The following is a 16,205-nucleotide window of genomic DNA, read 5'->3' on the forward strand; positions in this document are numbered from 1 at the left end:
TTGCAGCATTCATTGGATTCCTAAAGTGCTCTAAAGCACTGAGACCAGTGCTTTTTAGAACAACATAGTACTTTCTTCTCTACTTAAGGCACATTTCTCTAGATGTGAGGAAGAACCACAAATATGCATTTATAAATATAAATAAGCATATGCACAGATCCTATTTCCTGATTTATGCCTTGAGATCCTGAATCCTATATTTTTTTAAATATATGGCAATGCCACACATGGAACTTGGTAAAGAAATGTTTTATGTCAAAGACCAGTCTCTTCTATCTAACAAGGAACACAATCCTTTCAAAGGGTCAGTTGGCAGGTAGTTATGACCGATATAAAAGTATAATCTCTACCTGGAGACTGTTTTCTGTCAGTCTAGGAATCTAATTAATATATTTTATCACAGCTCATGCAGGATGACTTGAATATGTGCAAAGAACACACTTTGGAACAAGATATTATTTATGTATTTATTTTTTTCATGCAGTGGTAATCAGAAACACCTGAATAGTGCTTTCATTTGTGAAATATCTTGTAATAGATCAGTTATTGTTTTTAAAAGTATAGGACTAGTGTTAATACGATACGTTGCTGAGAAATTAAAATACAGCTGGATGTGTTGATTAAACAGATACAGTATTCACTGTTGTAAAAAGCAGACTTTTTTTTCTTAGATTGCCTTTGCCATCCCAACTTGATTGTTGCCTCTGTCAAAAATGGTGTAGTATTCTCTTATGAACACATCTCCTAGAATCCAGCTTTCCTGACCAATTGCTTGCAAACCAGTGGAGCAATAGCCTGGCACAATCTAGAGGGAAGGAAGAAAACAGCAACAACAAAAATTAAAAAAACAACAGCCATATGACTGAATCTGTGCAGGCATTATTCAATGAATTAATTTTAGTCAAATTGTACCAGGAAACCTACAAACACAAAAAGATACGCAAGTGAAATTATATAATGGTAAATATAAACTAAATTAAATAAAGGCTGGTGTATTGTCTACAGAGAGATTGTTAGTTAAGATGATATCCAAAGGAATAAACATCCCATTGTTCAAGTAGGAAAGCTCTTTAAAAGCTCTATGGAGATTCCAGATTTACAAAATTCTTTGTGTGCTGCTTCATTACGAAAAGAATTGAACTGTAATATTACCCTATCTTTGAACTGTGCCAGCGGATATACAGGGTAGTGTTGAAACTTTTTCTGCTAGTTCAGGGGAAAAAAAAACCAGTGAATTTATGTGGACATTGTTATAGTGTTGTTTTGTATTGCTGTACTTTTAATCCAGGAAGACATTAATAACATAGAAGTTATTTGTGTTATTGAGAGTTATTCATATTAAGAGTATAAATTTTCAGGAGATAACACTGTTGAGAGTCCAATTAAAAACTTTACAGACTCATCTGAACAAATGGATATGCCCAAGCATATTGTACTTTTTGGCTTGATTCTTTGTGGCTTAGTTAGGATGTTGTGCAAAACTGCTTATCCCATTTGTTTATAGTTTAAATATTATGTGAATTCAAACATTGACTAATTCACCAAGCACATATATGAAAACTATAAGGAGATTCAGGCTAGGAAGTGGACTGTGGTTTCCACATATCCATCGACTTCTGAAGTAATATAATGAAGGAGATTCCTTAGCAGCCTATTTTTTCACAGAGTGATTGACTTGGTTCTGTGTTATCATTTTGGTGTACTAATTGCATAAAAAGTACTCACTGATCAGTATCCTCCAGGCATATATAATATAGGCAGAGTTACTCAGATGTTTTGGGACAATACCTAGAATTCCCAGACAGCACAGCTAAAATTAGGGCCCATGCTATTCTAGAATTGTTGGAATTATAATTTGACATATTTGAAGAGTTGAACTGGATAAGATAGTATATTTTCAGCAGGCACCAATATTTGGTAAGTCTAGTGCAGAGATGCCAGGAAATGTATGAGATGACCAGGCTGAACCTGAGGAGGGGTCAATCATGTCATAAGTCATGAGTTCCTGCAAGCCCAGAAGAGATCTAAGCACAGCCCACCTTGAATGCCTCTTAATTTCTGGTCATCTTCCTTGACCATTACTAACTCAGATTTTGTAGACAGCTTAAGCTTGCAATAAATCTTTATACTCAGATTTATTTGAACTACTTGAATCTCCTGATTTCCCTGGCACTTGACAGGTATGCTAGGAAGGATCTCACAAGCACATCAAATTTGGGGCTTTGTTTTACTGCTATGCTTATGCTTTTCATTTAATTGTGGGAACATAACTAGTTGGACATAGCGGTATCTGAAATAACAGAGTAATAAAACTTGCCAGACTAAGCTTTACATGTATTTCCACATAAAATAGATCCTATTCTATCTAGAGATTAATACTGCTCAGCCATGGCAACTGGAAGATATATGACGAGCAGACTTTTTTCCTCATTGCCATTGCAAAAACACATACTGTGGTCTTAAAAAGAAAGGGCAGAAAGAGATTTTGCAATTTTCTATGCAAAGAGGAACAGAGGGGAAAACAGCATTATTTTCTTCCACATTTTGCTTTCCTGAAACAGCTGAACAAACACTTGCAACACCAGATCTCATACTGCAACTTTTGGATCAAAAATTTTTTATGGTGATAAACATATAACCTGTAGGACAAAATTACTAAAATTCAAAAACCTTATTCAAGAATCAAATCTATGTATGACCAAGGGATTGAGATAACAAGTGGTCATATGTGCAGATGCAATCTAGATATGAGAAGGATGTTAAAATGTATGGTTTATATAGAGAATTAACAGAATTAGATCAGATATTAACAGAGACAAATTAAAAATTAATAAAGTAAACATATAGCTACTTGTTAAGTATCAAGATGGAAGATGAGCAAGTAAAAGAGATAAATGATAGTATGGGCTAAAAACTTTGGCTATCCGATTGAGTTTGATAAATGGCAGAAACTATGGGATAGAAACTATAAACTAACAATGTCTACTGCATACAAAGAAAATCTTTATAAAATGTTTTATAGTTGGATTTTCCACCCTCAAGGTTGGCAAAGATGTTTAAGAATAAATCTGTTAAATGTTGGCAATACCAACAGACACCTGGTTCATACTATCATACTAGGTGGACATGCCAAAAAGCAAAAAATTGGACAAAAATACATAAATGGCTGTAAAAAATGATAAAACAGCATATTAATTTGAAACCAGAGACATTTTTGTTGGGCATTTTACCGGACAAATATAATAAAGGGATTTTACATGTACTGATTGCAGCTAGAATAGTATTTGCAAAAGAATGGAAAAGTGAAGAGATCCCAACAGATGAAAAGGTGATTAAAAAATAGTAGAATGTGGAAGGAGGAGCCATGTCGCAACGATACATTGTTTGGATTCGGCTGTCCGAATCCATCAATGACACTTTTGCCCCTGGACAGTCTGGTAGGACCTAAACCGTACCGAAGAGACGGTGACTGGGAAGATAAGACCTTGCTGGTCGCAGGGATATCGCAAAGTCCCTGATCGACCCAAGGGGAGAGCTTCCAACCGGTGGCAAACAGCTACCCCACCCCCAGCTGACATAGTTGGAGACCACTCCATGGAAGAGAGAATGAAACGAAAGTGTTTCTACTGGTGAGGTTTCTTTTCTTTTCTTTTAGATTGCCCTAAGGAACTCTTTTCTTAAGCTTAATTAGTCCATTAAGCAAGAACAAAGCGGCATACTTAATCCCCACTGGACTTAGAAAGTTTTTTCTCTCTTGCTTGTAATCTTTTGTTGATTGAGTGATTGTAATGCTCCTGTTTTTTCCGCCTGAAGTGAAGGAATCTCTTTTTTCCTTATTTTCCTTTACCACTTTAATTTTTTTGGCTTAAATTAAAACTCTTTTTACTTCAATAAATTTCTTCTTCTACTTGTTGCAATATTATATTGGAGATACCTAAGGGAAGAGGTTTTAAAAAGGATTGAATCTGCCACTTGAAAGGCCAAATCTGAAGCTTTTTATTGCTGCTGTAACAACTGTTTTCTTTGTTCACTCTTATTTGACTATACTGACTGTAACTGCGCAACAAAAGGACTTGGAATGTCTCTTTAAAACCTGATAAAGACCCAAGGTTACAAATAGTGGTGTATGGAACATGCTTTGACAAGAATTGGAAAAGGAAAGAACCCTCTTTCTTTGAAAACCATAAAAGAACATTCGTCTAAAATAAAAATAGATATATTCTTCAAAATCTGTGTGAGGCTAGGGTGGCAGATTGTACCTAAACCCTCTTCTTCTTGCTCTTTCCCTATATTATTCCTTATTCTAAAAAATGGAGCAATACTCAGATGAAGAAAACTTTTTAATCCAAAACATTTTGGCTGGGCTTCAAAACATCTCAGAAGGATTTGAGAGATTCCACAAGAAATGGGACAGGCTATGGGATATCACAGAGAAAGATGATGGGGTTATAGCCCCAGAAATTAAGGAAGTGAATGGAAATACAGAAAACGAAGATAAGAACTTAGATGAACTTATAAATGGAGTAAACCTGAGTGAAAGTGGAAAGAAGAGAAGCTGGAAAAGTGACTTTGATAATTTGGTGTTCCACCCCAATTTCAAGATGTGGGAGAAAAAAAAAGAGCGAAAAAGATGGAGGTAATAAGACAAATCTATTCAGAAACAAAACTGACAACTAAAGTTAAGCTTACATTAATAACAACTCAAGGGCAACAAAACTACATGAGAGATCATTTAAGCTTCAATGTGTGGAGAGAAGTTTTAAACTCTGGAAAGGTTTTGGACATAAAATTGGCACAACAACTGGCGAGAGATGAAAGGCTATTTTGTTACTGGAAAGATACTGGTTAATAATCCCAATTGATGGAAAAAGCTAGTTAATATTTGACTGATTATTAAGTAGATATGATAATATCTTTTAGAATGTTTTAAATTACCACTGAATGTTTATCCATTAACATAAATTTACTATGATACTAATAGAGAAATAATAACCCTAGTTAGGATAAAAAACCAGACCATAGAAATACTAACCTACATTCTGGGTGATTGTCAAGTAGAAATGTTAATATTTCTTAGATTGTCTTAGATGGCTAATGTTTTCTTTTTCTTAGCCCGTAATTAACTAATGTGGGATTGAGGGAAAAGTCCTATAAATCTTGTTAATAAATCATTGTTTAAAGACGGTTATAAAGTCATAATATTGTGTGGGCCTGGAGAGGAGAGGTGAGATAATTAGTAAATAACTTTTAGTTAACTACAATAATAACAATGAAATGTTAATGGACAATATTTAATGATACATACAGGTGTGTTGGGGGGGGGATGCTCAGATATCCTACTTAACCGAATTAATTTTAGAATATGTCATAAAGGTGTAATGATATTGGAGATATATTGAAATTGCAAATGAATGCCAGTAGATGGTTGTGTCTTCTAATATAAATGATTTTAGATAAAAACATGTTTAAACAATGGTAACCAAATGAGAATTAAGGTACAGGGATAGTAAAATGTATAACTTTTTTTCTTGATTTAAAATGTGCAACATGATTTAAATGAAGTATATGTAAGGACTTTGGAAGAAACGCACGGAATATATTTGTAACCAATCGATATGCTTTCAACAAGATGTAACGAAAGATGATTTTTTTCCTTTCAGTTTAATTAAAACAATAAAAAAAATTCTCAAAAAAAAGTAGAATGTGCAGAAATGGATAGGCTAACGTTATAATCAAGGAAAAGAAAGAAACTGAATATTTTTTGACTTGGAACTTATTTTATCAATGGTTAGCTGACAAAAACAGGAGCTAGAAGCAGGGAAATATATGGAAAGATGAGTGATATAAAGAAGGTATGTTAAATTGGTTAAACAAATATTATTATTATTGTTGTTATTATTATTAATGCTATTATAACTGATACTAATGCAATGAATACTGTTGTAAACATTTTGACTATTATTTCTTAAAATGGTTTGTACCCACACAATAACTGTTCATTGAAATTGGATTTTTTGTATGTTATAAAATAAAATAAACACTTATTATAAAATAATCAAATCTATATTAATGTAACAGTATCTGAGTGTAGGTATGGTTGCCCTTCCAAAGGGCACCTTTACCCTGGAATTTGAGATGTACTTCAAAAGAGCATCTCCAGACCCAAACTGTATTACTAAGAATATTTCTTACAAAAGATTGCCTCCATCTTTCCATTTTCATCCCTTGCCTTGCACTTCTAATCTGCATAGAAATAGTAGTAACCAAGCACTGAGTATAAATCCAAATCTATTACTTACCGGTGCAGTATAAGCTGCTGGTGGCAATGGATGGTGGATTCCATTGATTACAAAAACAATATCAGGCAGGTTGGAGAGATTACTGCAGTTGATTACAGGCTACACAAAACAAGGAAGAATGTTCTTGAATTATTCTGATCACAACAGATAGTATTTTTTTAAATCACAAAATGTAACATTTTTGTTCCACACATGAAATTTCAAGAAAGTAAAATTGCTGTCTTACATAATAAACTATTATGTTTCTAAGTGTTATGTCCCAAAGGTGCTTTTTCAAAAAGCAACTGGACTTTTTTGATTTTCCTTGAAGACATTTCGCTTCTTATCCAACAAGCTTCTTTAGTTCAGAACTTTAAAAGCTTCTTGGATGAGAAATTGAACATTTTCACGGGGGGAGAGGGGAGGGAAAGTCCCATTATCTTTTGAAAAAACACCTTTGGGATAATCATAACCTGGATGACTGAGAATTTCTATAAACCAGAGGTGGGTTCCTACTGATTTGGACCTGTTCAGCCAAACTGGTAGTAACTTGGCAGCCTGGGTCGCTGGAACCAGCAGTGACCCAGGCCTGCCGTGCCCCTGAACTGGTCACCTCCGGCAGTGCTATTTTGTTTTTCGGTTCTGCACATGCAAAGTTTTTGCGCACACCAAACCGGCAGTAAATGCTAGCAGCAACCCACCCCTGCCATAAACATTAAGTGTTATGCTTGAGGTGAACGCCACCTTGCAAGTCAAGATAGTTTCAGTTACTCTGAGTACATGATAAATACAGGAAGTGTGTTTTAATCAGTCCCTGGGGAGATTTAATATTCTTTGCTATTTCACTTTTTTAGAGTCATAACTCATGATCATCTCATAACCTTTATGAGTGAAACACAACTTTACCTTAACAGAACTATCAAATTTACAGTTGAATTTTAATGAAATATGCAGGGAGAAATCTGCTGAAGTGGAAATCAATCAAACTGAACAGTAATACGTCATATATCTACCAATCTATGTATTTCCATACATAATCCCTCACAGCCTGTTATTGTATGGGCATCAGTGTGATAAGGATGAGTAGAAGAATCTTTCAAATGTAATGAATGACAAATACAATGGCAGAGAATAAGGGGTTTAATCTTACCTGCTGTGGATTAACTCCAATGGCTTTTAGGATGCTAGATATGCCGGATGGTGGACCAGCCAGGAGGGAGGTACCTGTATCAACAATTGCTTGACAGCCACCATTGCAGGCAACCTCCTTACCATTCACTAAAACACTAAGAAACAGAAATCGTGTGATGGTGATACTAGAAATAAAAAAGGCTACCACTTATTAAAATATAATCAATGTGTCCCTTAAGAAGTTATTGTAAGGATGACTAAGGATGTGTTTCAAACAGATATCCTGGTTTACCCTTGACTAATTATATAGTTCTATACTATATAATTAGTCAAGATTAAACCAGGATATGTGTTTGAAACTGCAGAAAGCAATTATAATAAATGTAGCTGGGAACTCTTTAGAGCAGGAACCTTTGCTCTTCCAGTATGTAACATGCCATGTTAATCAACATTTTCTTTCCAGAATTTTCTTTCTTTCCAGAGCTTGACTTGACTTCTTTTCTTTTCAATTCTTATCCCTTCAGGTTATGAATTTTAAAGGATTTCATAAAACTTTCCAATGTAATGTCCAATAATAGTAAAGAACTCATATGATAGATAGATATATAGATAGATAGATTTATTAATTATTTTATTTAATTTATTTTTATTAATAAGATTTATAGGCTGCCCAATCCTGAGGGACTCCGGGATAGATGATATAAGATATAAGATAGAGATAGAGATAATATAAATAATAATACTTACAGCGAAACCTGCTTACCTGTCCATTGAAATCTGCCAGTATGTTTGTGAAGTCACAGGGATCCAGTTAATAGAACCAGTATAATAAGAATGATCTATTCCACCAAAAGTGATCATGCTCCCAGTTGCTTCTCTGAAACATGAATATGAAGTTGTCAAGCCATTTGATGCACATTAAGTTTTCAACCAAAAAACCTGTTACAAAGTGACAGAAGGTATTCATACCATGGTTACAAAGAATATTAAATAATAGCTGCTATTCTTCCATGTCCCATAATTTTCTTTTTAAAAAATCCTTATCCTCATATGCAACAAAAGAAAACAAAAGGAGCTGCTTTCACTTTCCCACTCCACCCACTTTTCTTTATTTTGTGCATATTTGTCCAGTAACATTGGGGGGGGGGGGAATTGTGAGTGGCTGAACTGCAAAGCCACCAAGCAAGGAACCAGGTAGAAGTGCTCAAGTCCAGGACCACGGTAGAAGATCTCCCCAGTAATGAAATAGTCTGTTCCTAAGCTCTATGGAGTTCCAGCTTTTCAAAGAATTGCAAAAGAAAATGTCAACTTCAACACAACCGTAGCTGGCCCATTGGCTCAGCTCTCTACTACTGCTAACATAATGGAATCTGAGAGATCCCATGCTACTTTAAACCTAATGCAGAATCATTAAGAGAACTTGCTACAAGAAGTCACAAAGGTGCTTTTTCAAAAGTTAATTGGATTTTTTTGTTTTTTTCCTTGAAAAAGTTTCACTTCTCATTTAAAAAGCTTCTGAGCTGAAGAAACCTTTTGGATGAAAAGCAATAGCATAGCACTTAGGCTTATATACCGCTTCACAGTGCTTTGTGAAGCGGTATATAAGGTCTCTAAGTTTACAGAGTCAGCATATTGCCCCCAATAAACTGAGTCCTCATTTTACTGACCTTGGAAGGATGGAAGACTGTCAATCTTGAGCCGGTCAGAATCAAACTGCTGAACTGCTGGCAATCGGCAGTTTGCAGAATTAGCCTGCAATACTGCATTCTAATCACTACACTCCAGGGGTCTAGGAATCAAAGCATTTTCAAGGGAAAAAAACAAGAAAATCCAGTTGCCTTTTGGAAAAGCACCTTTGGGACAATCATGTCCAGGATAATAGAGAATCTCCATAAACATTTTGCTGTGAGAAGGTTGGCCTTTACACAAATGCAAGCTCAGTAGAACAACAGTTGTCTTATTCTTTGCTGTTTAATTGTTTTAGAGTTATATATACTTGAAGAGTATAACCCAACTCTGTGTTATCCGGGTGACATGATTGGACTGCCAAAGAAATCTATTCCATGATGCATTTTCCTTCCACCACTAACAACAACTGGTAGATCAAAATATTATTTACTTGCTGAGATAAACAGAAAACAGGTCTTGTTGCACTAAACCTTCTTTCATCAAATTATCAAAGACAGGAGTTGCTTGATCAACTGAAATCGTGGGGTAGGCCAAGCCCAGGATGCCATCAAACTTTGCGTAGGTGAAAACGTTTCCTGGCTCTACAGTGCTCAAACCAAAAGGTTGGTTGGTATCAATGAAACTGGACATCTAGAAGAGAAACAAAGTATTGCTTTATCCATTAACCTGGTGAACCCTCAAGGAAACGTTTAATACTATGAGCGATGGCCACCCTCATAAGCCTACGCTCATATTTTTCAGAACACAATTAAATTAATTAATATCATGGCTTCAAGACAATAACTGACTCAACCAGGGCCTTTTACTAATTAATTAAAATTACTCAGGAGGCTGAGTCTGCCCCAAACCAATAACAATTCTATTTTGTTTTGCTCTCAGGGTCCAAGACAAATGTGTAGCTGCTGGCATCATGCACACAACTTAGTGTGAGCTGCTCTCTGTATGTCATTTCCATCATTCCCCCCCCCCGAAATGAATATAAGGTTTGACCTTGTTACTGAGATGTTGATGGGATGAGTGGGTATCAATAAGGTCAAGTCAGTGCCCACAACCATGAATTTTTAAACATCACCCCATCCCCTTAAACAGGGCAGGAGCTTCTATGGTTGTGGCTGTCGTCTGAATATTTTTTTAATAACTATTCACAACAACTTGCCTTGCTATCTCTAATATGTTCAGGTCAGAGGTGATATTCAGCCGGTTCTCTCGAGTCCAGTCCGGGTGAACTGGTAGTGGTGGCTATGGTAGACTCCGTCCCCCCGCCTTGATGTAATGTGTGACCTTCTGTGCATGAGCGGAAGGCAGTGCACATGTGCAGAAGGTGGCACGTGCACGCTCACATTTGCGACCTGGTAGAGAAACTAAGTGGATCCCACCGCTGGTTCAGGTACCATAGTCTAACATGGGAGATTGAATTCTAAACCCATACAGACTCTAGATAGAATACAACTTTAAAAGATAATTAAAAAGAGAACCAAAAAAGAAGCATAAACTATGCACATCTAGAGCAAACAATCCCTTGGACAAATGTAATCCTATAGGATTAAGTATCCACCCAATCACAAGACCAGAGGACAGTCAGGATTTCAGAGATTTCTTGAACATCATCAAGGTGAGAGTCATATAAATCTCTGCCAAAATGCTAGAAAAGATGCCTTTCATAGACACCACCAGATATCCACCACCAGATGATCCTGTTTCAAGAACTCATTTCTATTTTTTTTCAAGGATTCCAACAATATTCGCTTTAAAAATATATATGGAAAACGTTTTCCTTAATATCCCAACCTACATACACATAAAATATAACATAACAAACTGTTACCAGCCTTTAAATGCCCACAGTGAGGATCAAAGCATCTGTTCAGAGGTTTTTCCACAGCTTTCTTTATACACCCAAGATTCTATTTAATCAAGAATGAATTTTCTCAAACTGCAATCCATAGAGAGCAGAGAGAAAGAGAGAGAGCGCAGAAAAAGTCTATGCATAAAGTGAGTGGAGTAACTGGAGAGAAAAGTTAGAGAAGTTCTTGGTAAATTGAGAAAGAAGAAAGAAAGATCCAACAGTAGCTTTCTTGGAAGAAGGGAAGTGAAAGGATGAGAATTCTACCCAAATCCAAGTCAGGGAGAATGGAATTGTCAGTCACTGGTAAAGCCCTTGGTCTTTGTAGAAGACCTACTGTTTCCCCAGTGGAGAAACAATAGATCTTCAGCTGAGCAGATCCAGGAGAATGTCAAGCACTGCTGAACATAAAAGTAAAGGTTCCCCTTGCACATATGTGCTAGTTGTTCCTGACTCTAGGGGGCAGTTCTCAACTCCGTTTCAAAGCCAAAGAGCCAGCGCTGTCTGAAGATGTCTCCATGGTCATGTGGCCGGCATGACTGAATGCGAAAGGCACACCAAACGCTGTTATCTTCCCATCAAAGGTGGTTCCTATTTTTCCGTGGCATGACAAAACCGTGGTGGTCAAAATAGCGTGATTAAACCATGTCGCTAAAGCCATGACGTCATCACCGTGCGTCATCACTGTGCGTCATCACCGCCGCGACAACAGCGCGGCGACAAAAGGGCGCTTTAAAGCCGATTTAAATTAAGGTAAGTGCTTCGTTCTTTGCCTCTGTACCTCCCACCAAGACCCCCGCCAGGGCGGCCGGGCTGACAGCACGGGGCAAAGCGGGCTGCCCAGCAGCAGCAGCCCGCGGGAAGGGTCCACCTCAGCCGCGGGGAGCAGCAGGAAGCCTGCAGGGGGCCCGAGCAGGGCCGGCAGCAGCAGGCGGGGCGCGTGCTCCGCCGACGCCGCCTGCCCTGCCTCTTCCTCTGGGGAGGCGCTGGCGGCGGTGGAGGATGCGGCAGCGGTGGCAGCTGAGGCTCTCCTGGGGCCGGCAAAGCGGGCTTGCCCGGCGGCGGCAGCTGCCCGTCCAAGGAGATGTTGTTGAGGAAGAAGAGGGCGGCCTGCCTCTGCCGCGCGTCGCCGCCCCACTTGCGAGCCCCTAGGTTTAGGGTTAGGTTTAGGGTTAGGTTTAGGGTTAGGTTTAGGGTTAGATTTAGGGTTAGGTTTAGGGTTAGGTTTAGGGTTAGGTTTAGGGTTAGGTTTAGGGTGCTTCGGTAGGAGCGGATTTGCCCTCCGCACTTATGTCGGTGCGGTAGGGTCATGTTTTTCTTAGCGCTTCAGACGGCGCGGATTTGCCTCTGCACTTATGTCAGCGCGGATAAGGGTTTCACGGTTTTGTGGTGGAACCCTATTTTTCTACTTGCATTTTTACATGCTTTCAAACTGCTAGGTTGGCAGAAGCTGGGACAAGTCACTCCATTACGCGGCACGAGGGATTCGAACCACCGAACTGCCGACTTTTCTGATTGACAAGCTCAGCGCCTTAGCCACTGAGGCACCACAAAATTTCCACAGGAAATTTCCAACCCATTCTTTTCTTTTCTCTCTCTTTCTTTTGTCAAGCCCAGAAATGGGAGAGGAAATAGGGTGAAAGGAGAAGGAAAACAAAACAACCTAGGGTCACCCTATAGGGGAGATGCGTGGCATAGAAATTTAATAAATAAATTAAATAAATAAATCAGCTAACAGAAGAGCTGGAAATAAACATATTCTCTGTGAGGGAGATTTAGGAAGAAAACTGAAAACCAGGACTGAGTTGTAAATGCTTGTTGTTAAACAAGTGAATAGTAAAAAGGCATAAAAACTTCCATTGATTTTCTGCATTATTTTCTGCATTATAGTATAATCTTTATTGTCATTGTACTTAAATACAACGAAATTGGTTATGACCCTTATTACCATTTCAAAAAGAACCTTCTCATACTGTTTATACTACTGTATTAGAACCCCAGGAGAAAGGGAAGAGAATTGGGAATATCTTGTTTTAACTCGCAAAAATTGCTATAAACCACAACATTGTTGGAAATAGACTTTACTGACCATTTACTATTTGCTCATCTTTTAGGTACTTATAGAATGCATGGTTTTACCTTCACTGTGTCATATCCTAACACGCCAAACATGTTTCCTGTGCCATACCAAATGGCCATAGACTGTTTTGTGCTCTTGAAAGTAGAAGAAAGACTTGGGTTAAATCGATGATGATTTTCTAAATGTAAAAAAATAAAAAACACCAGTCATTAATTAATATTAAAACAGCTTTTAATCAATGGTGCGCATCAAGCTCAGTACAAGTGCTTTCCTTTTATTAGTTTATTAAAAAAGAAAAGTCATATAGATTATTAATAAAACTAGTGGAAAGAATTATTATTTGAGGAGTATCACTTAATATAAAAAGAATATTATTTCTGGAAAATACGATCTGTTACTGTTTGCTTCAGTCTTCAAAGAAGGAAATTGTTTTTAACACGACCATTTTGAAATCTTTTGCTGAAAATTACCCTTTATTTTTACAAACTAAAATTTATCTGTGTAGTCATATAAATGTCTTCCCAAAATCAAATCCCATAATATTCAGTGGAACATACTCCTTAGAACAGGGGTGTCAAACTGAAGACCTGAGGGGTGGATCCGGCTAGTGATATTCTTAGATCTGGCCCATGGGGCCACCCTGGAAACAGCAAAGGACAGGGGTGCAGTGCTTCTGACAGCAAAAACGGGCTCGTGAGCTCCGTTTTCGGTTGCCACAGCCTCCTGCAACCCTCTGCCAGTGAAAACGGAGCTCGGGAGGGCCATATGTGTTGCTGAAGTTTGCAGGAGGCCATGACAACTAAAAATGGCCCTGAGGAGACATTTTTGCTTGCAGAGCACCCAAGCCACCACAAGCGATCCTGACAGGAGTATTGTTGAACTGACCACGCCTCCCCTGACCTTGCCCCCCCCCAAGGTCAAACACAACCCTGAGGCGGCCCTCAATGAAATCAAGTTTGACACACCTGAAGTAGAACAATGGCTTTGGACAATTTTTTTTCATCTTGCAGGATTTTCTAACTCTTTTATAGATATCCCTTCTATCCAGTAAATATAATACAATTTAGTACATTTTATGAATCCATTTGATCAAGTCTGATGAAGACAGTTACTTACTACACGCTGCACTCTTGCAGGAAACAGATGGTACCCAGAGATTTGATGATCCAGTGTCAAACAGAACAATGAATTCCTGTGGTGGTGTTCCAATGTAGATTGTTCCATAATATTGGGCCTGTTAATTTGTAAATAATAAATATATGTTGGAAGACCTAAGTACAGTAGATCATTTTACAATCTTTTAATATTGAGGCATGAAATAAATACCATAAACCTAAGTGTTACAAAATAAAGCAAGAGAAAAAGTATCTGTAGAAGGGAATAATATAACAAGGTAGAAATTACACAAATAGAACCAAATGAATTAACAGATTATATAATTATGTAGCTAAAGTGCCATCATTTTAACTACATAAATAAGAGTAATCGTGCTACCATTATTTAACTTGCGCTTTGACATCTATATTGGTAAAATAATTTACATTTGTTCAAATATCAGTTATCACAGGAAATTAATAACGTGTATTTAGGAAACGGTTTTTCCATATTAAAACATACTACCTGGACACATGCTCCGAGCTAGAGAGCATCAAGGACTCTACAGTTCAACCATGAGTTACATACATTCTCTCCTATTGGCAAATCAAAAGAAAACCAGCAACTTACATCTAAGTAGTTCAAGAGTGGTTCATCAGCCAGCTGACCAGAATTGAAAACAACTGGAGAACGTTTGGTGTACTTAGTACTAATGTCATAATGATGTTCTTGTAGAAGACTTCCCAGCAAATGTTTCTGCCTAAGAGTATCTCTAAGTTTCTCTCCTTTCCAGATGGGAACCCTAGCATACAAGAACAAAATGAATAGATGCTATGTTGTCATTCTTCTCCTATACATGTGTCCCTTTTAATGAAAAAAAAAACACGTTATACTGTTTCATATTGTCATCCACCATATATCTAAATTAAGTTTTAAAAAATGTATGGATTTCAATCAAATATCATGGGCTTTCAGCTTGACTCCTTCAGCAGCCAAAATATTAATACAGCCCTCACTCATGAACATAATAAACCATACATCCAAAATTGTTGCACAACTGTAAGAAATGATACGACTGCCTAAAGAAAATGCTACAAGTTGATTTATTCCACCTTTAAACTTTAAAAGCATTAGTTGAAATTTTTATAAAGTTTCTAGATATTTAATATCTGATTTAGGTAATATTTAAGATTACTCTTACATATTAGTAAAACCAAGAGAGTACAATAATGCCTTTAATATAGGCTCATTCTGCTTTCTCTTTGCATTGTATTGTTTTAAAATAACAATTTCATTTTAAATCTGAATATACCATCCATAGTTTATCTCCCCTGTATTGCCAGAATAGAAAGTTCACAAATAAATCAAGTAAATAAACAAACAATTGCAGCTGAAAATATTGGCAATAAAATTAGGACTGACCTAACAAGACATTCAGAAAAAGCCACAAAAGCTAAGAGAATTGCTAGGCACTTCATGCTGCTCCTTCCACCAAATATCTCCAGTTGTGCTGGTACCTGCTCTACAGCTTGTTGCTATTTTATACTGGAGTAGTACTCACCTTCATCTGAATAACAGGTTATCATAATTCAACAAAGAAACTCTAATCTCTGGTAACCAATTCACTTTGCTCTCTGTAAATATATGGAAATCTTATCAGGATCTCTCCAATATGTATCATTTGCTATAGTGACTACATTACCAATCATTTTGTTTCAGAGTAGATCGTGACCTGATTATATGTATAGGACTAAGCCGCTGCAGGCTTATCACAATATACCAAACTATTCATTTCAAATAACATTACTGGAATCCTCAACAAATTGGAGATGCTATACTGGTAGAGATGTTTAGGATTGGGGTACCATTCTGTGTAAGGAATGTGGTGGCTCAGTGGCTAAGACACTGAGCTTGTTGATGGAAAAGTTGGCAGTTCGGCAGTTTGAATCCCTAGTGTTGCAAAATGGAGTAAGCACCCATTACTTGTCCCAGCTTCTCCCAACCTAGCACTTCGAAAGCATGTAAAATATGCAAGTAGAAAAAATAGGAACCACCTTTGGTGGAAAGGTAACATTGCTCTGTGCGCCTT

At 37.3% G+C, this 16,205-nt stretch overlaps 1 protein-coding gene across 1 annotated transcript; it reads right to left on the bottom strand.

Annotated features, from left to right (window-relative positions):
• Positions 1–453: 453 nt before the first annotated feature.
• On the bottom strand, positions 454–15,648 carry LOC106542676 (embryonic pepsinogen). Its single transcript, XM_014058474.2, has 9 exons — positions 15,539–15,648; positions 14,747–14,918; positions 14,138–14,255; positions 13,081–13,199; positions 9,529–9,728; positions 8,173–8,286; positions 7,429–7,564; positions 6,300–6,398; positions 454–805 (listed from the first exon to the last, which is right to left on the bottom strand). Exons 1-9 carry the CDS (start codon positions 15,592–15,594, stop codon positions 668–670), a joined length of 1,152 nt encoding a protein of 383 aa, XP_013913949.1. The 5' UTR covers positions 15,595–15,648; the 3' UTR covers positions 454–667.
• Between the last annotated feature and the right edge of the window lie 557 nt (positions 15,649–16,205).

This window comes from Thamnophis sirtalis, unplaced genomic scaffold, assembly GCF_051295495.1.
Source record: "Thamnophis sirtalis isolate CommonGarterSnake01/CBP01778 unplaced genomic scaffold, rThaSir2_p1.2 scaffold_7, whole genome shotgun sequence".
NCBI classification, from domain to species: Eukaryota; Metazoa; Chordata; class Lepidosauria; order Squamata; family Natricidae; genus Thamnophis; species Thamnophis sirtalis.